General features: G+C 54.4%; 1 protein-coding gene across 1 annotated transcript in view; it reads right to left on the bottom strand.

Annotated features, from left to right (window-relative positions):
- Vav1 (vav guanine nucleotide exchange factor 1) overlaps positions 1-23,444 on the bottom strand; it is a 49,233-nt gene that overhangs the window by 9,745 nt on the left and 16,044 nt on the right. Inside the window, exons 2-22 of the mRNA XM_015503693.1 lie at positions 13,014-13,130; positions 12,833-12,891; positions 12,679-12,747; positions 12,312-12,416; positions 11,985-12,084; positions 11,168-11,236; positions 10,934-11,037; positions 10,342-10,441; positions 9,624-9,719; positions 9,324-9,392; positions 9,075-9,161; positions 8,889-8,974; positions 8,277-8,409; positions 7,342-7,451; positions 6,561-6,662; positions 6,282-6,379; positions 6,176-6,198; positions 5,959-6,004; positions 4,368-4,504; positions 3,991-4,056; positions 978-1,009 (exon numbers count right to left, since the gene is read on the bottom strand). Of these exons, the coding sequence (XP_015359179.1) occupies positions 978-1,009; positions 3,991-4,056; positions 4,368-4,504; positions 5,959-6,004; positions 6,176-6,198; positions 6,282-6,379; positions 6,561-6,662; positions 7,342-7,451; positions 8,277-8,409; positions 8,889-8,974; positions 9,075-9,161; positions 9,324-9,392; positions 9,624-9,719; positions 10,342-10,441; positions 10,934-11,037; positions 11,168-11,236; positions 11,985-12,084; positions 12,312-12,416; positions 12,679-12,747; positions 12,833-12,891; positions 13,014-13,130 (1,808 nt within the window). The remainder of the gene's footprint in view (positions 1-977; positions 1,010-3,990; positions 4,057-4,367; positions 4,505-5,958; positions 6,005-6,175; positions 6,199-6,281; positions 6,380-6,560; positions 6,663-7,341; positions 7,452-8,276; positions 8,410-8,888; positions 8,975-9,074; positions 9,162-9,323; positions 9,393-9,623; positions 9,720-10,341; positions 10,442-10,933; positions 11,038-11,167; positions 11,237-11,984; positions 12,085-12,311; positions 12,417-12,678; positions 12,748-12,832; positions 12,892-13,013; positions 13,131-23,444) is intronic.

Here is a 23,444-nt window from a genome sequence, read left to right as displayed (position 1 = left end):
TGCCACGCTAGACCCCAACTTCCTTTTTTGAAAAGAGGGGCATTCCGCAGAGGGATGTTTATGACAAGTGACATTAATAATGCACAAGACTGCTGCACGTCAGAGACTCAGGAGAGGGAGAGGGCTGGGCTCCCTGCTGGGACCCCCAGAGCCAACATCCTGCAGCCTTGGGTTCGAACCTCACCCCCCTCGCTTCCTGCACATGCAACACCGGATAAATCACTTCCCACCTGAGCTCCCTTTGCAACAAAGGATTTCTCCTCAGCCAACAGGGCAGTGAGAATTGCCTGTATTTCAAGGGGTAATTGTGGGAATTAAGTGAGCTCATTAAAGTGCTGACACAGGGTCATAAAATAACCCCACCCTGCAGCAAGCCTGCCTGGGAAGGAGGGGAAAACGCCCATCCTTTCACGTGCTGCCCACAAAGTTAGGCAGAAGACCCAGACCACGGCGTCCAAGGCCTCCCCCAAATCAGAGGTGTTCGGATGCTGGGGGAGGATGTTCGCCTCGGAGGGACCCTGCGATGACAACCCAGCTAAAGCTTAGAAGAGCACCCAGACAGGAGTAGAAGGAGTTTAACACTTGGAGCAGATCCCGTTACGAAGCTGCTTCCCAAAGAGGGAAACTGAGGCTCAGGTCAGCTTTACAGCTGGGCACGGGATTTGAACCTAGTTTAGCAGGATCCAGGAGCCACACCTGCTCAACATCCAATACGTGGGCAAAATAAAAATGAAATCATAGGAAAGGAAACTGCCATCATCATCATCGTCGTCGTCGTCGTCGTCGTCGCTCTCACTGTGACTATTTTCCTTCCATAAACTCCAGGTCGGGAGCTTTCCCTGTCTGTCCCCACCCCAGCAGCCCTCAGCCCAGGGCTGGACTCTCAGGTCAGCAATCAGGGTTCAGAAGACAAGGAGCTGATTGGCCTGGGGGCCTCTCCCATGCCCAGCCTGGGGCCCTGCCCCTGTCCTACTTACCAGAGATGGACAGACAGGTCCTGAGGAGGGCCCTAGAACAGAGACAGACACCAACTCAGGGCCAAGGCCGCCGGGCACCTGCTGCCAACCTTGGTTCATTCCCTCCCTCACGCCACCAGCATGCATTCCGACAATCATGTGCCAGCCACGGTGCCATTCACCGGAATCAGGCCTGCAGCGGAGCAAGGGGTGCTGCCCCGGCACAGGCAGGGGAGGGGTCCTCCTCCCACCTGTTTGATCAGGGCCCTCAAACCAAGCACAGTGGAAATACTGAGCACCCGGCTCTTTACAGAAAGCACGTGCCAGACCTTGATCTAAATAAGTGTGAAAGTGCACACCTCACACCCACCCCCAGAAAAAAGAAAGACCGTAAAACAGCAAATGCTGGCGAGGACGTGGCAACTGTACCCAGCGCACTGTTGGCAGCAATGTTAACTGGAGCAGCCTCCGTTGGAAAACCGTTGGGTGGCTCCTCAAAAAATCAAAAGCCATAATTGCAAGGTCTCCAAGAGATATCTGCACACCCAGAGTCACAACAGCATTGCCCACAATGGCCAAAGGACGGCACAACCAGGTGTCCAGAGTGGAAGATGTGAGCGTCCACACCCTGGGCTGTTACTCGGCCGTCAAAAGGGAGGAAGTTCTGACACCCACAACATGGGTGACCTGTGTTCACTGGGACAGGCAGACCCCAAGGAACAGCTACTGCAGGGTCCACTCCCAGGAGATCCCCAAAGTCGTCAGATCCAGAGAGACAGAAAATAGAAGGGTGGGTGCCGGGGGCAAGGAGGGGACAGGGGTTAGTGTTGACTGGGACGAGAAAGTTCTGGAGCTTTGTGACACGTGACATGCTCAGTGCCACTGGATCATTGGCCGTGGTAACTGAAAGATGATTAAGTTGGTAAACGTTCTGCGATGAGTGTTTTACCACATTTAAAAATAATAAAAAAGGAGGACCCACCACCTCCGCTGAGTTTTAAATGCTTTTTATCACCCCAGAAGACACCCCAGGCCTGTCACCTCCTCCGCAGTCAGCCCCCTGGGGCTCCAGGTGACTGCCAATTCACTTTGAGTGTCTGTGCCCTTACCTGTTCCAGAAAGCTGGAACCTAATAACCACAAGTGAACTGAACTTCACTGAACTCTTCATTGGGAAACAGTTAACTTTATGTTGTGCAAAGTTCACCTCAGTTGTTGAATAAGGAAGGTGAGACGTTCCAGTCCAGTGACAAGGAGAGGTAGGTTAAGGTGGGGGATTGGGCGGCAGAACAGCGAGTACTGAGCCTCTGGGGAACTGCGGTGAAGCAGGAATGCACATGCAGATCTACTGTATTTGCAATCAGAAACTCCAGACAGGCATGATAACAATCACAGCAGTGGTCGTGTCATGAGGTGGGCAGCAGCGGAGGCTGGGGACCTGGGTGGGATGGACAGTGGTAATTTGCTGTATCTATTCTCAGAGCTTTCGGTGTAACAGGAGAGGAGGCCACGGGCAGTCTCATTTGGAGGCAGAAATTGGAGAGGTGCCCAGATTCGGTTTCTGAATACGAGGCCCCATGACAAAGCACCTTGGAGAAACGGTCAACTCCAAGACTGGGACCGGGAAAGTTCCAGATGGACCTGGTACTGTGTCAGAAAATAAGGACATGCTCAAAAAGTGAGGGGGACACGTCAAAAGGACAGAGGGACCAGCCTGACAGGGCTCCTGCTGGGACAATTTTAAAGTAAGAATCCACAGCTATTCCTCATAGATGATTGATGGATGGATTGATTTGCTGATTGACAGGTAATGGATAGTAGGTAGATAACAGATTGACTACATGATTGACAGGTAGGTAATGGATAATGGGAGATAGATAAATGGTGGATGGATGGATAATGAATGGACAGAGATGAATGATGGATAGATAGGTGATTAATAGATCATAGATAATGGACAGGTTGGTAGATAACGGATAGATGGATGACGGATAGATGATAGGTATGAATGGGTAGATAATAAGTGGGTAATTGATGATGATGAGAGAGAACAGACCAGATGGATGACAGAGAGGTAGGCAGACAATAGATGAGACAGATAACAGACAGACAGGCAGGGAGACAACAGAAGGATAGTCAGGCAAATGGGGTAGAGACTAGCTTCCTTACAGCAGAGGACCCCCCGATAAATTTGGAAAGATTGATGAAGTAGGAAGCTCACAGTGTAATTTGACAGTGGAGAAATCACAGGACCCAAATCTCTCTATGACATTTTTGGGGAAACTGACAAAATCTAAACAGACAATGAACTAAATCAGATTATAATGTACATACTTCATGTTTTTTAAATCACACTATGTATGATTCCCTACAAGAAGGTTCCTGGTCTTACCAAGTGTTAGGTAAATGGAAAATAAATCCACAAACTTACTTTTAACTGTTTCAGGAAAAACAAATAATACATGTGTAGATTCGCACCCAGGAGCCCCTGAGGTCACCCAGGAGCCCCTGAGGTCACACGCGAGCAAGTGGGGGGAGGGGTAAGGCTGGACGGGGGTCCCGCTGCAGACTGCTATTTGGACTGTGAAGTGGAAAGTGGGGTCATTTCTGGGACTGAGGGAGGAAGGGGTGTCTGAGGTCTGGGGAGAACGGCAAAGGTGCACAGCAATTGTAAAGAGTGAGCAGAGAAGAGCCGCGAGGACGGGGGACAGGTCTGTCCACCCAGAGTGGACAACGTGTCTTCAGGACTCGATTCAGCTCTCCAAGGGAAGCCAGGACTGGCCCACCTTCTGGACCCCTCCTCCTTCCCGCACACCTTATAAGGAGCCCCCCCCCACACACACACACACATAAAGAATCTGGGAGGAGGGGCTGATCTCCCTCCAGGCTGGCCACTCTGAGGTCACCTGGCGGGGCAGCAGAGCAGTGAGGAATGACCCACCCTGATGGTCCTCAGGGGTGTCCTCCCACATCTGCCTACTCCCAGGACCCTCTGTGGCCCCCTGCCCTCATTCCATCCAGGCTGAGGCACTCACGTGGACATAGGGCTTCACCCTGTTGCAGGGAAACCAGCCGACTTCGTTGGTAGCTGTATTCCTGCCCTAAAACCCAGAGACAGAAACATGGACAGAGCTCATTGCTGTGTGTGTGTCTGTGTGTGTGTGTGTGTGTGTGTCCACCCCTCTGCCCAGTGGCCACTCTGCTTGCCCATCTACCTCTGGATGGCCCAGAAAGGTACCAACCAGTATCAGCTTTCTGGCCAACTCAGAAGGACCACCCCTGGAAACCCTGTCCACGTCCCCACCCCAGGCACCATCTCCAGAGTCTAGGAGACAGGACCCTACTCCCCGAGGTCACCTGCACCCATGGCCTCCCACAGGGTCCCCCGTCACCCCAGGGTCCGAGCCCGTACCTCCCACCAGTTCTGCTCAGCCTCGGCCTTCGTCAGCTCCACGATGTCACCGGGGCTGAGGCGGAGAAAAGGCCCGAAGGCTCCGGGAGGCGGGGGGAGCCCGTAGTACTCCTGAAACACCTCCATCTTAGGCAGGCCTGGGGACAGGAAGGTGGGGCACAGGTGAGTGGCACGCAGGGACTTCCAAAGCTGTCTCTCACCTACCAAAGTAGTTGAGAGTAAAAGGACCAGCAGCGCCCAGGGGTGGCAAGGATGTGAGAAACTGGAACGTCTGTAAATTGGGATGGAGCTTCGCTTTAGAGAATGGTTGGGCAGGATGTCAACAGCTAGGCCAAAAGCTAAAGCTAACCCACGTCCACCTGGGGCCCAGCAGTTCCACTCTAACACACACCCAAGAGAAATGAAAGCATGTCCCTTGGAAGTCAGGAGCAAGAATGTTCACAGCATTTATTTGCAATGGCCTCGAAGTGGCAACGAACCCCGAGTCTTTAATAAATAGGATGGATAAACAGATTGTGATATGGTCGTACAATGGAATAATAGAATAATAGCAATAGTATTAGAATAATAGAATAATAGAATAATAATAATAGAACAATAGAATAATAGCAATGGAAAAGCATGAGCTACTGCTGCAAGCAACCACATCAATGAATCTCAGTGACTTTGTGTTGAATAGAAGAACCAGATGCAAAAAGAACATACGTGAAACCACCCAGGGCTTCATTGGTAGGAAATCCAAAAGCAGGCAAAACTACTCTACCACGAAGGGGTAAACAGTGGCCCTCTCTGGGAGACATGGTACTGACTAGCAATGCTGTCTGATAAAGTGTTCTGTGGTGATGAAATGTTCAAACTTGTGCACATCAGACATGGTAGCCACCAGCCACAGGTGACAGATGGCACCTGAAGTGCTAGTCTGAGTGAACAAAGGTTAATACTATTTAAGGGCAACTCATTTCATCCATCCCCTGTTCCATCTGTTTCTGTCCTGTTCCATCCCCAGGACAGGAAGAAAAAGAAAAAGAAAAGAATTCCTCACCCTCTTGTAGGGGTAAAGGATCAGAGGTGGCCCAGCCAGCTGAGACTACGGCGTGGTGGGGTGGGGGGGAAGTCAATAAGAAAAGATGGTCGAAGAGAAAGAAGATTTTTTGTTGTTGTTGTACTGGGATTCAACCCAGGCACTTTACCACTGAGCCACATCCCCAGCCCTTTTTTGTATTTTATTTAGAGACAGGGTCTCGCTGTGTTGCTTAGAGCCTGGCTTAGGCAGGCCTTGAACTCAAGGTCCTCCTGCCTCCCTCCTGAGCTGCAGGGATTACAGGGCGTGCCACCACACCTTGCTAGAAAGAAGATCTTAATCAGCTTTGCCAGGGTCCTTCACAGCAGCTGAGCAAAGTCAGTAAAGAAATCGCGTTGCTATTTCTGAATGGCCCTGGGTGTCAGTTCCTTGGGACTGGAACTCGGGGTCACAGTTATAAGCCAGGCATGACGTGAGCATTACGTGATTATCAAGATCAGTGCCTGGGTCCACACCCCTGGAGCAGAGACCAGCTTTCCTGCCCTCCCCCGGCGGCCCCTGGCCACTCACCGAGTTCACTCCTTTTTCTGTCCTGAGCCCTTCGATGCAGCTTATCCTGTAAGGAGAGAAGGAGAAGGCCAGCATGGCCCTTAGTGCCCAGCCGGGGCCCTCAGCCCATCGCTGTCTCCCCAGCAGAGGACAGTGCCCATAGCTGGGGTCTCCTGGGTGCTGCCCCCTGTGGTTTCCCAGTCCCAGAAGGAAGCAGGTGTGGGGTGGGGGGTCTCACCTTCCTCATAGTTCCGGCACAGTCTACGGGAGGAAAGGAAAGCATTAGGGTGGGGAACCCCCCACGGAGAAGTGAGCCCACCTCCCCTGCTCCCTCCCGCTGGTACCTTGCCCGTGTCGGCCACACGGAGGGACCCTCCCCAGACACTCCTTGTGTGCAGGTGCCCGGCACCGATTGCAGCGGTAGCCCTGGTAGAAGGTGCCTCTGGAATGCAGGGGGAGGTGGGGGAGAGTCGGCACTGTGGACGGGCTCGCTGACCATGCTGCCCACAGCGCGCGTCCTCGCCAGAGGCAGAGGGACAGGTCAAGGCGGGGCTTCCCAGGATGGGGGGCTCTAGAGGGGAAGGGCTGGCCAGCCTGGGCCCTGGGCCCCCCCCAACGCCCACCTGAGCAGCATCTGGCAGGCTTTGCAGGAGGTGGTGTCCTCAAAGGAGAACATCTGGAAGTCGTGCCCATTGGCGGTGGCGTTCTCTGGGTAGATGTTGGAGCTGAAGGGAGAAAATAAAAGCAGAGAGGACGGACACTTCATCCCTCTGCAGGCTGGACAGTGTCCCCGTGAAGATGGCCAGCCGGGTTTGTCAGGTCATCCGCAGGTGGATCTCCACCTCTGCCTGTGCTGACCAGTGGGGCTGGGAACATGCGCAGAGACGGGGAGCAGAGCAGTAGTGGCCAGGGGCTGGAGAGATGGGTGGAGTGTGAGCAGGACGGGCAGGGGGTCGCCAGGGTGGGAAAAAGGTTTGCAGTTGAGAGGTGATGCCACACAGCACTGTGAATGCACTAAATGTCACAGAACTTACACTATGAAATGGTGCAGTTGTTACATGAATTATGTCTCTGTAGGAGGAAGAAGATGACAACGATGGAGAAGAACGAAAGGAGGAGAAGAGGGAAGAGGAGGAGGAGGAAAGGAAAAGGGAGAGGAGGAGGAGGAGGGAGGAGGGAGAGGAAGTAGAAGAGATTTCCAAGCTGGCAGCTGAAGCTTCACAGAATCTTCACATGCTGAGGTTGAATGAACCTGGAGCCCCTTCTCCCATTTTCCAGATGAGGAAACTGAAGTTCAGAGTGGTCTCATGGCATGTCAGGACAGAGCAGGGATGAGAGCCCAGCCCTGCACAAGCAAGATGGAGTCCTCTGAGGACAGAAGGAGGGAGGGGAAGGGGGACTCACATGGCCATCTCAAACTGCTCCATCCACTTCTTCTTCAGCTCTCGAGTCTTGAAGAACAGCTCATAGCCCTGGGCACCTTGGTCCTCGATCAGGAGAAACATGTGGCTCCACTGCAGAGAAGAGCTGGGACTGAAGGCACCGTTCCCTGCAGAAGGTGGGACCCTGCACCCATGATCCCCTCCCCCAGAGGGACAAAGGACTGTCTCTGCCCCTCGTACGCTGCCCTCCTACCCTTGTCAAGGGCTGCCTCGGATGTCCGAATACACACGCACAACCACAAGCCACACACACACACACACACCCCACAGAGATGTCATTGATCCATCAGTTACTCCAGAGCATTTGCTGGGAGATGAGACACCTGCTAGGGACCTGGGGACAGAGCAGTGAGCAGGACCTGCCCCTGGACTCCAGCCTGGAAGGAGAGACAGACCCACAGGCTGGCAGGTTCAAGAGAGCAATTAGCACCGGGAGGGAAATAGGGAGATGTGGGGAACCCCGAAACAGAGGAGCAGCCAGGGAGGGGGAGCTTCTGGGAGGAGGGAGAAAGGAAAGGGAAGAAAGAGGGCCAGCAGCAGGAGGGACAGCGGCTTGGCCCAAAGGCCACGGCCACAGACAGCACCCTGGCCAGCGGGCTCTGGGAAGACAGCCCCTCCACCCGGCCCCATTCTTTGTGGAAAGCATCGCTGTCTTTTTCTTGCTTCCTACAAGAATGGAAGCACCACAGGAGAAGGATCGTAGCTGCTTTGTTTCGGTTTTAGCCCCAGAGCCTAGAAGACCCTGCAGGATGTGCCCTGGGTGCTCAGTGGGCTAATGAACACCGTTCTGCGCGCTCTAGCAAACCCGTGTGCGCACGCGCCGAGCAGTCCAAAGGCTAGGTGCCCAGACCCGAGCGGCCCCTTGCAACCGAGGACAAGCAGGCGTCAGAGCCCCACCTTCTTGTTCTCTCGGTCTCCGGAGGAGTCATCCCGGATCTGGAAGCTGTGCAGGTTCACAAAGACCTTGAGGTCGTAGGAGTCCCCCCGGCGCTTGCAGATGAGCAGAGCTTTGTCCAGCAGGAACGCGTACCTGCGGGTCACGGGCAGGCGCCACGGTCTGACCCCTCCCAACCATTGGCACCTCCTTCCTAGCCCCAACCTCCTGTCCCTCTAGCACTCTGACGTCCCTTCTCCTCCTCCTCCTTGGCCCCCTTTGGCCAGGGCCACTGTTACCCTGACCTCACTCACTTGATCCGCCTTGGCCCAGCCACCTGTCAGCCTTGGCTCTACCCACCCACCCGTCCTGGCTCCACGCGCTGGTTGGGGGACCCCATCCGTCTTTCTAGAAACCAGACTCCACCCTCATCCCTACCCAGGCTCCTCCCCAAATCCACGACGAGGCCAACCTCCAATCGATCTAGGAATCCGGGCTCCTCAGTTCTAAGCTGGTTCCCCCCACTTTCCCTGCCCCCTGCCCCAGCTCCACCCCATCCAAGCTGACTCCGCCCACCTAGGAACCTGGCCCCTCCCCATCCGGCTCCACCCCAGACCCAAGCTGTCCCCACTCACCTGTCCGTCTTGGTGCGCCTTTCCACGGAAGTGATCTTGAGCTCCCCGTCGATCTTGGGCCGGCCATAGTTGGCCAGAGACTGGCCCTACGCAGCACACAGAGGGTCTAGCAAGTGACGACCAAGAAGGCGACAGACCCCTTCCCATGTGACCACACCCCTGGCCCACCCTTGTCCGCGCCCTCACCAGGTTCTCAATGGACAGCTGGAAGTGGGTGATCTGCCGCAGGGTCTCGTTGTCCCTCTTGACCTCATTCACGCACTGCGCCAGGTCCTGGGGGTGGCACAGGAAGAGTGTGGCTTCACACACACACACACACACACACATACACGGCCCAGTCCTTTACCTGGCCCAAGATGGAGGGTCAGCCCCCAGTAAGAGGCTCACAGAGAGTCTCCGCGGCATGCGCCACGGTCAGGCCCACACCCCACTCACCCTCATGGCGTCCAGCGCCAGCCGCAGGTTCTCCTTCTCCACTGTGTCCTGCGTATGCTTCACCAGCTCCTGTGGGAACCAGAGTCAGGCTTCACCTGGGCCTGCCCACTGCTGGGGGACTTTCAAACTGGGCTGGCCCACGGGGTCCTCCTCCATCCTGCTCTCCCTGGAGGCTGGGATGAACCCGAATGACCCATCCCAGAGGGCCCTAGCGCCCCAAGCCGGGGAAGCCAGCCCCAGCGCCCCACAGACAGGCTCAGGTAGGCAAAGCCAGGCTCGAGGACCCGCTGGTGCTGGCACCTGGAGAAGGAGGTGGTACTTGAGCACCCGCTGCATGGGCACCATGAGCAGGTCCCGCAGGGTGAACCTGCCATTGTTGGCGCGCTGAGAACATTCCTGGGGGACAGAAAACAAAGGTGTGAGGGAGAGGGGGACCCTGGGGGCCAGGATGAGCCCAACGCAGGGGACTGCAGCGGACAGACGTGAATGAACACACGGCACCTCTCCACCCAGAGCTGGGTGCTTCTAGCAAGGGACACCAGAAGGGGTCATCATCGATCCCCACGGGGAAATGAGGGGCCCGCCAGGAGCAGCTGAAGAGCACCTCAAGGTGGCCAGTGCTGCTGGGCTGGAGGCCGGGCACTCTGCCAGCCGAAAGGGCCGAAGGGGAGAGGGGCCTGCCTAGAGGGTCCCTAGCCTCTCTGAATTTCCACTAGACACACAGGTCCCCTCAGGGGTTCAGCTCAGGATCAGGGCTCAGTGGAAGTTCAGCCCCACGTGGGACATGGTGCTAGGGCTCACTCGGGGCTGACGGTCAGCTTGGGGTCAACATTTGGTCCAGGGTCAGGGTTTCAGCTGAGGCTGGGTTCCGTGCGCTGGTCCATGTCTGCCCTGCTTCATCTCCTCCCCTTGGCTGCCCAGAACATCCCTCCCCGGAACCTTGACAGATCCCCAGTTGGAAAGTGGAGCCATTTCCAGCTCAAAGAGAAGAACTCCCCAGAGGCAGCCCAGCCCCCACCTCCAGCTTCATCTGCACGTCCTCCCGGGCCGTGGCCACTTGGTCCAGGTGCTTACTGGCAGACTCCACCTGGCTGCAGTAGCGGCCATAGACAAGGAACCTACAGGAAGAGGCAGGCCAACGGGTAAGGGCAGATCCCCGAGCCTCAGTTTCCCCATCTATAAAGTGGGCCTAACACAGCACCTACACAGAGTTAGTGTAACATCAAATGAGATAATACACATGCAGCTTTTAGCAGAGAGCCTGACTTTAGTCTCTGCCCAATGTTCACTTATTTAGCAAACACTTATTGAGTGGCTACTGTGTGCTGGGCCCTGTGCTAAGCGTTTTATACCTTGATTTATTCAACCCTCCCACAACCAAGTGAACTCTGATTTACAGACAAGGAAGAAGACACACAGAGAGGTTAGTAGCTTCCCAGTATCACACAGCAGAGCTGGGAACTGAACCAGAGATGGGAAGCCCCTGCCTGGTCTGTAAGCACACAACAAAAAGTCCTTCCTGTCCAGTGGTCTGATGGCAAGCTCTCCCCAAGCCCCACCCAGGCAGGGCAGGGGCTCCCAGGGCTCTGATCTGGCCAGCTGGTTCTCACCTCTCCTTGTATTTGATGAAGACTTGGTACAGGGTGGGTGATCCAGGGGTGGCCAGGGCCTCCTTCATCTCCTTTAGGAAGAGGGTGTGCACACGAAGCAGGTCCTACTTGGAGGAAGGGGCGAGGACTGGGGTCAGAGCCTGGGGCTCGGGGACGGGGCAGGCCAGGTGACACCCGTGGATTATCCTCCACTTGGGACAGAGGCCCAAGAGGGCTGGGGATCAACGGGCTCACCTCGATGTTGACAAAGATGTTCTCCATGTCCTGGGGCGTGAGGAACCGCTGCAAGGGTTTCATGAAGTGCTGAGAAGGGGGAGAGAGAAAGTGAGGGAGGCTGAGACCCTCCCCCGGGCAGCCCCGGGGAGACTGGGACAGAGACAGAGACAGGGGACAGAGATGTGCAGGCAAAACGTCAGACAAGAGACAGATGAGACAGAGAGCTGGCCAATGTCCACCCCGGAGCTTACGCCTGAGTGTTCAGATCAGAGTCACATCCTAGCCTCATGCCCCTCACCCAGGACCGGGCGGCGAAGCAGGCAGGAACACGACTCCCCTAGGACAGGCCTGAGGCTCTGCCACCACCACAGTGTGACGGAATGCTGTGCTCGGTGACAGAAGCTAGATGCCAAAGAAAGGCCACACGGCCTGCGACTCCCCATAGGAACATCAGGGACAGCCGACTGACCACAGGGGCAGGACGCGGACTGTTGATGCCGGGGTCGGGTGGGGGTGACTTCCTTGGGAGATGATGGTGGCCCAGGGACAGGGCACTGGGCTCATAGCTCACCCTGCCTGGGGTGCTGCAGGGGCTGGACACAGGGACGTAAATTAAATCTCCACTGGCTGCTTGACCAAGGGACAGAGAAAGGAAAGACAGACAACGGAGAGAAAAGAGGAATGGAGAGGGGCAGCCACCAGGTGCGGGAAGCCCGAGGTGGGTTAAAGGACACCGTGGAGACAGCCACCCTGAGGAGGGGGGACAGGAGAACCAGGGACAAGAGGAGGACACAGAGAAAGGTGGCAGGAGGAAAGGCAGAGGCCGCCCGGCCACCTGCAGGATGGAGCCCAGGGTGTCCGTGTACTTCTCCTCCGTCTGCTGGATCTCCCGCAGGCAGCAGCACCGCTTGTCGTACTCCGTCATCTTGGGCTGCGGGCGGGGAGGACAGCNAAACTGGGCTGGCCCACGGGGTCCTCCTCCCTCCTGCTCTCCCTGGAGGCTGGGATGAACCCGAATGACCCATCCCAGAGGGCCCTAGCGCCCCAAGCCGGGGAAGCCAGCCCCAGCGCCCCACAGACAGGCTCAGGTAGGCAAAGCCAGGCTCGAGGACCCGCTGGTGCTGGCACCTGGAGAAGGAGGTGGTACTTGAGCACCCGCTGCATGGGCACGGGCTCCGAGCGCATGAGGTCCTCGTAGATCTCGTCGCCCTCGGCCTCCTCGTTCTCCACGCAGTCGTACAGGTCCTCATCCTCCTCCGCAGTGTCGCTGTGGGGCTCCGAGTCAGGCAGGCCACCAGCCCCCAAGCCAGGGACCCCTCGGACCCCTCTGTATCAAAGCTGTGTCCCCTCATACCCCCCAGCCCAGGGCTGCGTCCTCCTAACCTAGGGCAGGACGGTGTCCCTCAGACCCCTGTGGCAGGGTGGTGTCCCCTGAGACCCCCGGGCAGAGCCATGTCCCTCAGAGTCCCCCCACCCCCACACCACAGCAGTGCTCCCATCGCCTCCATCCCCCGGGGCCTGGTACTCACTCAATCTGGTCAGACAGGCCACTGTAGATGTCTTCGTCACCCAAACTGTCCTCCTCGGTGGGGAAGGGCCTGGGGGCCAGAAGGTGTGAGCCAGGGGCCTGGGGCCAGGAGGGAGGGGCTTCACAGGGGGATTGGTGTCCCCGTGGTTACTCACATGATCCCCTTGTTCTGGGCGATCGGGGTCCAAGACAGAGCAGAGAGGGTGCAGATGACCTGGGACGAAGACCGCCTGCTCACAGAGCCCTTCCCACACCCAGGCCAGGGCACAGCCTCCAGGACGAGGCCGACCCTGAGGTGGACCTCAAGCCTCCGGGGACCTTAGGCACCCAGCTCACCTTTCCAAAATCCTGCACATCAAAGAGGTCGAAGGCTTCAAAGAGCTCACTCCGCTTGAGGCCGAACTTCTCTCCACAGGTGGACAGGAAGGTCCGGATGTTCTTAAGGCACAGGAACTGCGGGGAGAGAAAGATGGAGATCCGCTGCCTTCTGAGAAAGATCAAGACCCTCCTGAAGCCATCTACCCTCCTGGACCCCCCCACCCAGTTCAATTTACAGAACATGAAATTAATCCCTAACACATGAGCAAAGTGTAGTGTAGGCAGTAACAGGACTGTTTGTCCATAAAAAGAAATGACACGTTGGCATGCTAAAGCGTGGGCGAACCTTGGGACCCTCTGTTAGACCAAAACCCCAGGTCACGTATGGGCTGATTCATTCCACAGGTGCGGAATCCCCCTGAACGTCAACACACTCTTTGCCTTTTCAAAGCCAGTTTGGGTCAGGTTACTGTGGCTCGAGTCTGAAGGACATTAACTCACGCAGAAGTCAAGCACATAGACATGGCCCTGGTTTCCATAACCTGGCTCTGATGAAAAAAGAAAAGGAAGCTCTCTTGAGGTCCTGAGATTCTAAAGCACTGTACCCAACTGTCCACCACCCTCCCTGGCGTGCAGACTGGTTCTCTCCCTCAGCCCCCAATACTGTCCCTGAGCCAGTGTGAACCAGGACTCCTCGGGCATTTTCATTAGAAGGTCTAACTAAAATGCACCTTCCACAACCATAAGTATGTGCTCCAGTAACAGGAAGTGTCCAGAAAGGGCGAATCCATGCCAGGGAATATTATTTGGCCACAAAAAGGAATGAAGTACTGTTTCCCGCTACCACCTGGGTGGATCTTGAAAACAGCTCAGGAAAAGAAGCCAGTCACAAAGTACCCTGCCCTGTGTGATTCCATTCAGAGGAAACGTCCGGAACAGTTCTGGAGACTGGGCGTGCAAGAACAAGGTGCAGGCAGGCTTGGTTTCTGTTATGTTCTGGATGCGTGGTGTCCCCCAGAGCGCACGTGGAACAGTGGCAGAATGTTCAGGGGTGGAATGGTTAGATCATGAGAGCTGCGACCTAATCCCCTTGAGTGGATTAACTGGGTGTCACTGTAGACAGTCGGGGTGTGGCTAGAGGAAGTAGTCCCTGGGGGTGTGCCATTGAGGTTGAAATTTTGCCCTGGTGACCGGAGCTGTCTCTGCTCCTGGCTGCCCTGTTCTGAGCTGCTTCTGCCCTGATGCGCTGCCTCGCCTTGGGCCCAGGCTGAGGGGTTGGCCAGCCTTGGACTGAGCCTCTGAGCCTCTGAGCCTCTGAGCCAGTGTTAACTGTTCCTCCTCCACGTTGCTCTTGTCAGGTCTTTTGGCCACAGCAATGAAAAAATCTGACTGATCATTTTCTTCTGGGGCCTTTGTCCTGGGTTTTGTGGACACATTTCCCTGTGTCTGCTTCTCCCTCTCTCTGAGTCCTGGTCTCCTCTTTGTGTAAGGACAACTATGGTGTTGGACTGGGACCCACCTTAATGACCTCATTTTTACTTCATTGCTCTGTAAAGATCCTAGCTCCAAATGTGTTCCAGAGTCCAGGCCTGAGGACTTCAGTGTATGAATTTCAATCCAATCCACAGCACGGAGGGGAACTGCATTCTAAACCGAGGGCACAGCGGGGCCAAGGCCCTGAGGCAGACCAAGCCTAGGCTGTTGGTGCAGCAGCGCGGAGCCCGTGTGGCGGGAGCAGAAGGAGTGAACATGGGGGTGGGGGGGTGGGGGGTGGAGCGTTTGTTATTAAAGAATTAACTGTCATTTAAACCTCTGTGTCTGTTACCATTGGACCGTAAGTGTCCCCAAAGGCCCTTAGGCTACAGGCTTGTTTACCTAGCCTGTGGGACTATTGGGAGGTGAAGGAACCCGTAGTAGTGGAGCCGAGTGAGAGGAAGCTGGGTCACTGGGGGCTATGGGACCAGGCCCTTCCCGTCTCTGTTTCCTGCTGCCTTGGGGTGGGCAGCTCCTCTGCCGGGAGCCATGGCGGTCCGCCTCACCACGGGCCCCAAGCTGTGAACCCAACCAGCCACAGAGGACAACCTCAGAGACTGTGAGCCACTGTGGACCTTCCCCCACCCAGGTGGTCATCCCAGGTCTTCTCTCCCAGGGCTGGAAGGCTGACCATGGTGCCTCAATGGGGCTGCCCCAGGAACAGCACCCCCTCGAGGTACCCAGGTCCCCAGGTCCCTGCTCCAAGTCCACCTCCTCCATGAGGCCTCCTCCCACCACCTATTGGAAACCACACCCCACACTCCGGCACCTTCTGCTTAGTCTGCTGTCCCTGACTGTCCACCTCCCCCAAGAGAGGTGCCAGCCTGAGGAGGCCGAGCCACGGTCTCCCGCCATCGTGACGTCCAGCACCTGCAGCAGGGTCCCACAGGTAGCAAACTGGACACGTTTGACAAGTGGGCAGAGGTGGCGGCCTGGGAGTCTGTCCCTCAGCAGTGAGAGAGGTATGCCTCACTCTGCTTCACGGTGGCGCATGTTTGACAAATGGAAGGACCACGGGAATCTTACCGCGGAGTAAGAAAAAACCCCTCTTCCAACAATTCTCATGACACTGCAGATTTTGTCATGATTCTTCTATCTGTTGTGGGGATGTACAAGCAGTGACTTGTGGCAGTAGCACTGCAGTCATTCTGGGGTGCCCGTAACTGCACCCAGACAAGGCAGCAGACAATCCACACAATCTGACCACACCACAGGCCCCAGGACCCGCCTGTCCCTCTCCTTAACTCAGGTGACAAAGCAGCAGCCGGATTCGAGAGACTGATTCTAATTTGGAAAAAGCTTCTACTGCACATGAAACATTCCCAGGTGGCACCACAGGCTTCAGGGAGAGGTTCCAGGAAAGGAGGAGCCCGTCCACGCAGCCCACGCCACCACGGGGTCTTGCTTTAAGAAACTGCCACAGCCCGCGACATCCAGCAGCTCCAGTCCACAGCCACCAACGAGAGACAGGACCTTGCACCAGCAAACACACTGCAACTTGGAAAGCTCAGATCATCGCTGCCGTTTTTACCAGTAATTTTTTTTTTTTTAATGAAGGGACAGCAATGTTATTTTGGACATAATGCTACTGCACACTCGATAGGCTACAGGATGTGTAAACACATCTTATGTGACTCAGAAACCAAAAGCTTCCTGTAACTCCCTTCCTCGCGGGGGTCTGGAACCTAACCTGCAAGCGCCTGCCGTCCTGAGCCTCCCCTGCAGCATGAAAATGTTTCTTGGAAGCATTGGCTGGAGGAGGGCTGGGCACGGCCAGCTGAGTTCGCAGCCCTTTCCACCGACAGGAAGCAAGCTGGGACGGGGAGGGACCTGCCCACAGCTGTTGACAGTGAGAATGAGTCTGTGGGGAGCCACTGGGGAGTGCCAAGCCCGTGGACCCTGGAGCCCACCTCTCGCCCCCAGCTGCATCTCCTTGCCACCCGCGTGGCTCCGTTTCCTGCACTCTGTAAAAGTAAGGCAGAACCTCCCAACCCTGAAAGGCATTCTTCTTCTTCTTCTCATTTCTCAAGTAATGAAACTGAGGCAGGGACTCAGCCAGGACGCAACTCAGCCCGTGCTCAACCTGGACGCCTCCACTGCGCACGAGAACAGATTCCATACAGTCTCCATTGGGTAGTGGCTTCTTGGTATCCAGGACCCCCCACAGACGCCAAAACCAAAGATGCTGGAGTCCCTAACGTAAAGTGGCATGGTGTTTGCACAGGACCTCTGCATATCTTCCCGTAGACTTTAAATCATCCCGAGATGAAGTAGGATACCTAACAATGTAATGTTATTTAAAAACAGTTGTTGTGTTGCATTGTTTAGGGAACGATGACAAGAGAAACATCTATACATGCTCAGTGCCGACCCAATTTTGTCCACATATTTTTAAAATCCGAGGTTGGTTGAATCTGAGGAGGCAGCACCCACAGGGTATCTTCCTAATTGTAGCCACTTTTCATCTGAAGCACTACATTTGGAACTGGACTCTAAATTTGGTTTAACATAAATTAAGTGTATCTCAGAAGAGATATCTGCCAAGGTTGGTGGCATGCCTGAAACCCCAGCTACTTGGGAGGCTGAGGGAGGAGGATCATAAGTTCAAGGCCAACCTGGGAAACTTATCAAGAGCCTGTCTGAAAAATAAAAAGGGATTGGGTATGCAATTCAATGGTAGAACATCCTAGGTTCAATCCTCAGTACTGCAAGAGAGAGGGAGAGGGCAGGGACAGAGAAAGAGATCCTCTCATCCTACTATAAAAGGAAAACCAAGACTATTACCTGTAAACAGAATTGCCTTAAAATCTCTGTTATACAATGTTATTAAACTCAAACAGATCCTGTTTCTTGCCTAAGGCTCTGACCCCAGGCCTGTTCTCTGTCAAAAGAGATTAGCAACTGTGAGAGAAACTTAAAAGACACAGTAGCAATTCCACAGCCATTTGTGATTTAAAAAAAAGGAAAAAATATCTTGTGACAAAGCCGGTTAGAAGGGAACTTCTGTAACCAGGTGAAGGTCATCTTCAAAAGCTCTAGAGAAAAATGTTGCAGCCAATAGTGAAATGCTGGAACAATTCCCTTTGACATGGGAACTGAGGTAAAGGTGCAGAGGGCTGGAGAGGGGTCTGGCTGTGCATCAAATTCTGCCACACTTGTACCCAACAGAGAAGCCAAACAGAAGAAGGAGAGAGGCACATTGGCAACCTTCACGGAAACTACTCCCGGCAACTCGGAAACTCCCCAAAATATATGGATACATCCCTACCAGTAATACAAGGTTTCTGAATGTAAATCCAATAGGCAAAGTCCACTGCATGTCGGTACATACACAGCAAACAGAAAATGTTGCCTAAAATATAATATTTTTCAAAATCCTAGAGTCAGCACAACTAACCTATGGTGATAGAAATCAGAGCCGAGCCGTGGTTGCCGCAGGAGCAAGGGGAGGGTGGCGAGGTTGACTCAAGAAGGCCACAAACGACAACGGAGAGGTTCTGCATCTTGATAAGGGTGTGGGTTACGCACATGTGTGGCGCTGGGACTGATTGCAAGGCAAACCCAAGAATTTAGCAAGTCACCAGGAAAATCGGGCTTTGATTTAAAAAGGAAACCATTTAGCATTTGCCTAAAGATGTAAACCAAGCCACACACGGAACAGCTTACAAAGCTAACAAAAAGAAGTGTAGACCCTGTATGAAGAAAAGTGTCCTTGTATTGAAGGACATGGGGAAAAAACTACATAAATAGAGTAGAATGTACACCAATTCTTATCAAGAAAGATTCAATTGTTTAAAATTTTTAACTCCAAGATTAAGCTCTAGAATCAGTGGAATTTCAGTTAAAATCCCAAAAGGATTTTTTATTGAATTTGATGCTTTAATCATATTTATGTGGGAAAATACAGAATCATGAATAGCCAAGACAGTCCTGTCCTAGGACAATCAAGGAGAACCATTAATGTGATGATAGTAGCCAGCTTCCAAGAGAGCCCCAGAGTCCTTGGCTCCCCGTGTGCATGAAAAGATAGGACACACTTTTGTAATCCCCTCCCACAGTGAACCAAGACTGACCTCATGTGATGAACAGAATACAGTGAAAGTAACAATAAGTGACTCTTCAAGACTGGTCATAAAAGTCCCTGTGGTTCCCACTCTGTCTTCTTGGGTTACTCACCAGCCGCCATACTGTGAGGCTGCTCAATCAGTCCTGTGGAGAGGCCCATGTGGCTGGGCCACCTGAGAAGCAGCTCCTCTGACACCACTCAAGCCCTCACACCAGAGCAGCCCCTCCTGCCATCTGGCTTCAGCCTCATAGGAAACCCCAAGGGGGAGTTGCCCAGCTGAGCCACTTCAGAATTCCTGATCCACATAGCACATGAGCATAATAAATGCTTTTTTCACTCTCTCAATTTTTGAAAAATTGTGTTGCACAGTACTAACAAGGTGATATGGGGATAAAGACAATAAACTGGTATAGAGAACTTACGCCTACTGAACCATGTCATAATTCAGGGACTAAGTGTGTAAAGGACTTAATATGTGAGCCCTTAATGTCTGGAAATTATCATTGTCCTTATCACTATCATCATCACTATATCAACATCGCTGTCATCAGCATCAGCACCACCATCACCATCACCTTCACCACCACCATCATCTTCACCATCACCACCATTACCATCACCTTCATCATCATCATCTCAGCTCAGGCTAGGAAGCCCAGGATCATTCATTGACCCGCATGTTTTTAAACTGGAAAGACCCCAGATGCCCACCAGTGTTTAACCTTCATCTCCCAGAGAGAGGTAGACACCCAGAGAGGAAGAAGGCTCACTCCTTCCTCCTAGCCCTTAACTCTTCTCCCACTGCCTCCTTGTGGCAGAAGGCACAGTGGTCTGCCAAAGTCGTGCTTTCTCTTGCATACTACAGAAAAGAGATTTATTTCCCACAGTCCCGAAGGCTGCTAGGAAGGAACAGGGCAACACCGACGTAATGACATCTCCCCACACAGCTACTGTACTGTACAGACGTGCTGTCCTTCCTGTATCCGCCTTTCTGTTGATAGACATTTGGGTTGTTTCCATCATCGCGGTTCCAGGAAGAACCCTGCCTTGAACATTCCTCGCCATTTCTTTTGATGGATTCATTTATTGGGGTGCCGCTCAGGAGGGGAACTTCTGCGTTCTGGGCCACACGTTTGGCTTTAGCACAGGCAGCCCAGCAGCGGTTCAAAGCGGCGGGACCCACTGCCTCTCCCCCAGGACTGTAGGATTCCAGCGGCTCCACCTGCTCCTGGAATAACTACGTCTTTCTTTCGCCCTCTCGAGGTCAGGGGTAAGTTCATCTCCACCCTGTTCCAGGGCAGACCTGCTGTTCTAGCGAATTCACAGCAGCCGTTGTCGCACCAGGTGGTCACTGAGCAGACCCAGAGCCCCGGGAGACCACCATCCTTGAGGGCAGGCACCATCTCATCAGCCATCAAATCTCCAGTTCCGAGGAAGCAACCAACGAGAAGCAACCAGGCGCAATCAAGAAGGAGCATCTGCACACACATCAGAGCCCTGATTTACCTTTGCGCAAAATAGTTTCTTCCCCTTCCTTTTGTGGTCACAAGGGATAAGAAAGACTCCACCCCCAGTTCTTGTTAATTAGCATATCCCCTCCCCTGCCCACAGCTATTGGTTCAGAGATCACCACGTGGCCCAGTTTAAACCAATGAGAGTAGGGACCCCAGACCTAGGCTTCCTCTTCCAGGCCGGGGGGACTTCTACAAACCCTTAGTGGTGGAGGCTGAGGTGAGAGGTTTGAAGCAGTTGCAGCCACTGGATGCCCCAAGGGGGAGATCTTGAAGTGGCCTGAAGCCTGAAGAAGGACCTACTGCAGAGAAATATCCAGTCGTCCATGACATGGTTGAAATTATTGAACCAAGCGAAGCCTAAAACCCACATATGATTTCTGTTGCATGAGTCAAACTTTCTTTATTTGGTGTAAGACCCCGGGAGTTAGGACCTCATTAAGATTTTTTTTTTTTTTTTTTCCTGCAAAAGGCCAGATAACAAAGTCCTCGGCTTTGCAGGACCGTGGTGGTGGTTACAGTTCCTCAGCTCTTGCCATTGCAGCCCCCACGGTTCCCTCGGGAACCCTGGCTGGGTCAGGTCCACGGGTCAGGGTTGCTGAGCCCTGAAGGGGGTCTTCTGTCTTTGCACACGGCTGAGGAGCGGGCTGTTCTTGAAATGCTAGACCCTGTCGAGCTGGAGGGAGGCGAGCGACCCCCACAGGCCCTACCGTCTCCATCCGCCCCGTCTGCAGGCTGCAGCCGGCTCTTGCTTCCTTTACTTATTTATTTATTTATTTTTAATAATATACTATATTTTTGGAAGAGCTCTAAGTCACAGCAAAGTTGAGCAGAAAGTACAGAGGGCCGCCAGGTACCCCTGCCCTACCACGCACAGCCTTCCCACGGTCAGGTCCCCCACAGAGGAGTTCCTTTATTTCAATCAACGAACCCACACTGACCCAGGACAGTCACATAACACATTAGGGCTCTTTCCTGGGGTTGTCCGATCTGTGGATTTGGACAAACATGTAAGGCCGTGTCTCCAGCATCACAGACTCATGCAGAAGAGTCTCCCTGTGCGCAAGTCCTCTGTGCCCTGCCGTCGCTCCCTCCCTTCCCAGCAACCTCTCTCTGGAGCAAGATCTGGTTACCGTCTCCATAGTTCTGCCCTTCCTAGAATGTCACAGCGCTAGGATCCTAGGGTATATGAAATCGGCTGCAAATGTCTATGTGCACAGGTTTTTGTGGGGGCATAAATTTCAACTCCTTTCATTAGGATATATATTTTTTCTTTTTTCAGTACTAGAGATTGAATGCAGGGATGCTCTACCACTGAGCTACAACCCTATTTTGAGACAGAGTCTCCAGCTAGAGGCCAGCTGGCCTTGAACTTGAGAGCCTCCTGCCTCAGCCTCATGAATAGCTGGGATGACAGGCGTGGGCTGTCACTGCACATGCTTGGGCCTACAAGCAGCACACGCGTGCACCCTGTTCCACATCTTGCCTTCCCTCTCTCACTATAGACTTGTTTTCCCAAAGCTGTCTGGAGACAATCCCTCAAACACACACAAGCACGTGTGTACACATGAGCACGCACACACACACACACACACACACAGAGCAACATCGGCTCCATGGAAGCAGAATTCTCCTTGCGTTTTGTTCCTTGCTGCGGCCTCACACCTGCTACCTGTCTGGCACCTGGTAGATGCTCAGTAAGAGTTGTTGGAGGAATGAATTCCCATTTGACAGATGGGATAACTGAGGCTTCTAAAAGGGATATCACCTGCCCGGGGCCACAGTGGTAGGAATGGGGAACCAGATAGATCCCAGCACACAGAACCCAGATGCCATGCCCCTAACCGGTGCGCCACCTTGCCTCTTTGAACCACACGAAGTCTCTTTGTGGGCTGTGGGCTGGCCCCACAGCAGACCAGCAGGTCATCAGAGGCGACAGAGCAGATGGCTGTGTCTGGCCCAAGAGAGGAAATTCCCTTCTGACCTCAAGGGTATCAGCTGAGCCTTGAGACTGCTTCCCTTCAGTCATGTGATACCCCAAAGGGGGAAAGGGGGTATGATTCATCACCCCTCCAGGCTGGGGTGAGGCCAGCTACAAAAGGGGCTCCCTCAGACAGCACCAATGACTGTGGTTAGACCACCAGAAGGACTTCCCGGTAGCCTCAGGCATGCAAGAAAATGACAAAGGACTGGAGGCCCTTAAATGTAGCAGTTATGTGAGAACGATTCCTCTCTTTGGGGGGGGGGGGACAAAACTCTCAGCTCCCCTCCTCCTTCCTCCAGAATCTCAGAGATGGTCCCTGGGTTGGGCCAGCATTGTGCTCCTATGCAAATCAGCAGCAGGCACTGCGGTGAAGCCAAGGCGCCCTCTTCCCCCTTTGCCACTGTGTTCCCCCTCAGCCCAGCCCTGCCCAAGACAGAGAGCAGGAAGGGCAGCAGGTCTCAGGCCTTCCTTCAGGGAAGCAGGGGGAGGGGGAGGCCTCTGCTGGGGGCTGGGCGGAGGGGACCCAGAGCTGAGCACCACACTGCTGTTGGCTCCCCCACCCACACCAGCCCCAGGGAGATGGCCGGAAACAGGAAATGCCTGTCACCGGGGCTTGGCTGGGGGAGATAGTGAGAGGGTGGAGGGGCCCCGGCACCAGCCCCTCAGACCCTTAATCTTGCAGGCTCAGGTACCCGAGGGACCCACATGCTGCCCAGAGAAGGTGGGCATGCTGTGCAGCCTTTTCAAAGCTTGGAAGGGGAGGGGCAGGCTCTACAGACTTGGCCCTGCTGGCAAAGCGCCCTATAAACCAGCCTGTTCTCCTCCCCCCCTTCCACCCAGCCCACACTCAGGATCGGGCTGCGGGGAGAGGCCACACGTGAATCTGGTGACTCCCAGTGCCGTCTCAGGGATCTTGGGCAAGTCACTGGGCCTCTGGTGGCTCCGTTTACTTAGTCTGCACATCAGCAATGGAAATACCAGCCACATCCCCGCTCAGCACCTGTTCCGAAGCCCGACCCACCAAGACCCAGCACGCACTAATGCTGCAAGCATATATGGAGTGTCTACTGTATGCCAAGCCCTGGGGCCCAGGGGCAGCCACAGCAAACAGGGCCTTGTTCCCATAGGGCTTACCGGCTGGCAGGGAGCCAGGCCCCAGCAGGTAGCAGTGGGCATCAGTGCTCAGTGACAGTGATGGTGAACAGGTGTGCTAGACCCGTGCTTGTGGGGACATGGGGAGGCTCAGGTAAGGCTCTGGGGTGCTGGAGGGGGCAGGAGGGCAAGGCAGGCTGCCCCTCGGGGACACCGAGCTGGGGAGCCAGGAGGAGGGGTCTGCGCAGCCCAGGGTGCAGCAG

This window comes from Marmota marmota, unplaced genomic scaffold (assembly GCF_001458135.2).
Source record: "Marmota marmota marmota unplaced genomic scaffold, marMar, whole genome shotgun sequence".
Lineage (NCBI taxonomy): Eukaryota > Metazoa > Chordata > Mammalia > Rodentia > Sciuridae > Marmota > Marmota marmota.
This window is presented reverse-complemented; position numbering and strand designations above follow the sequence as displayed.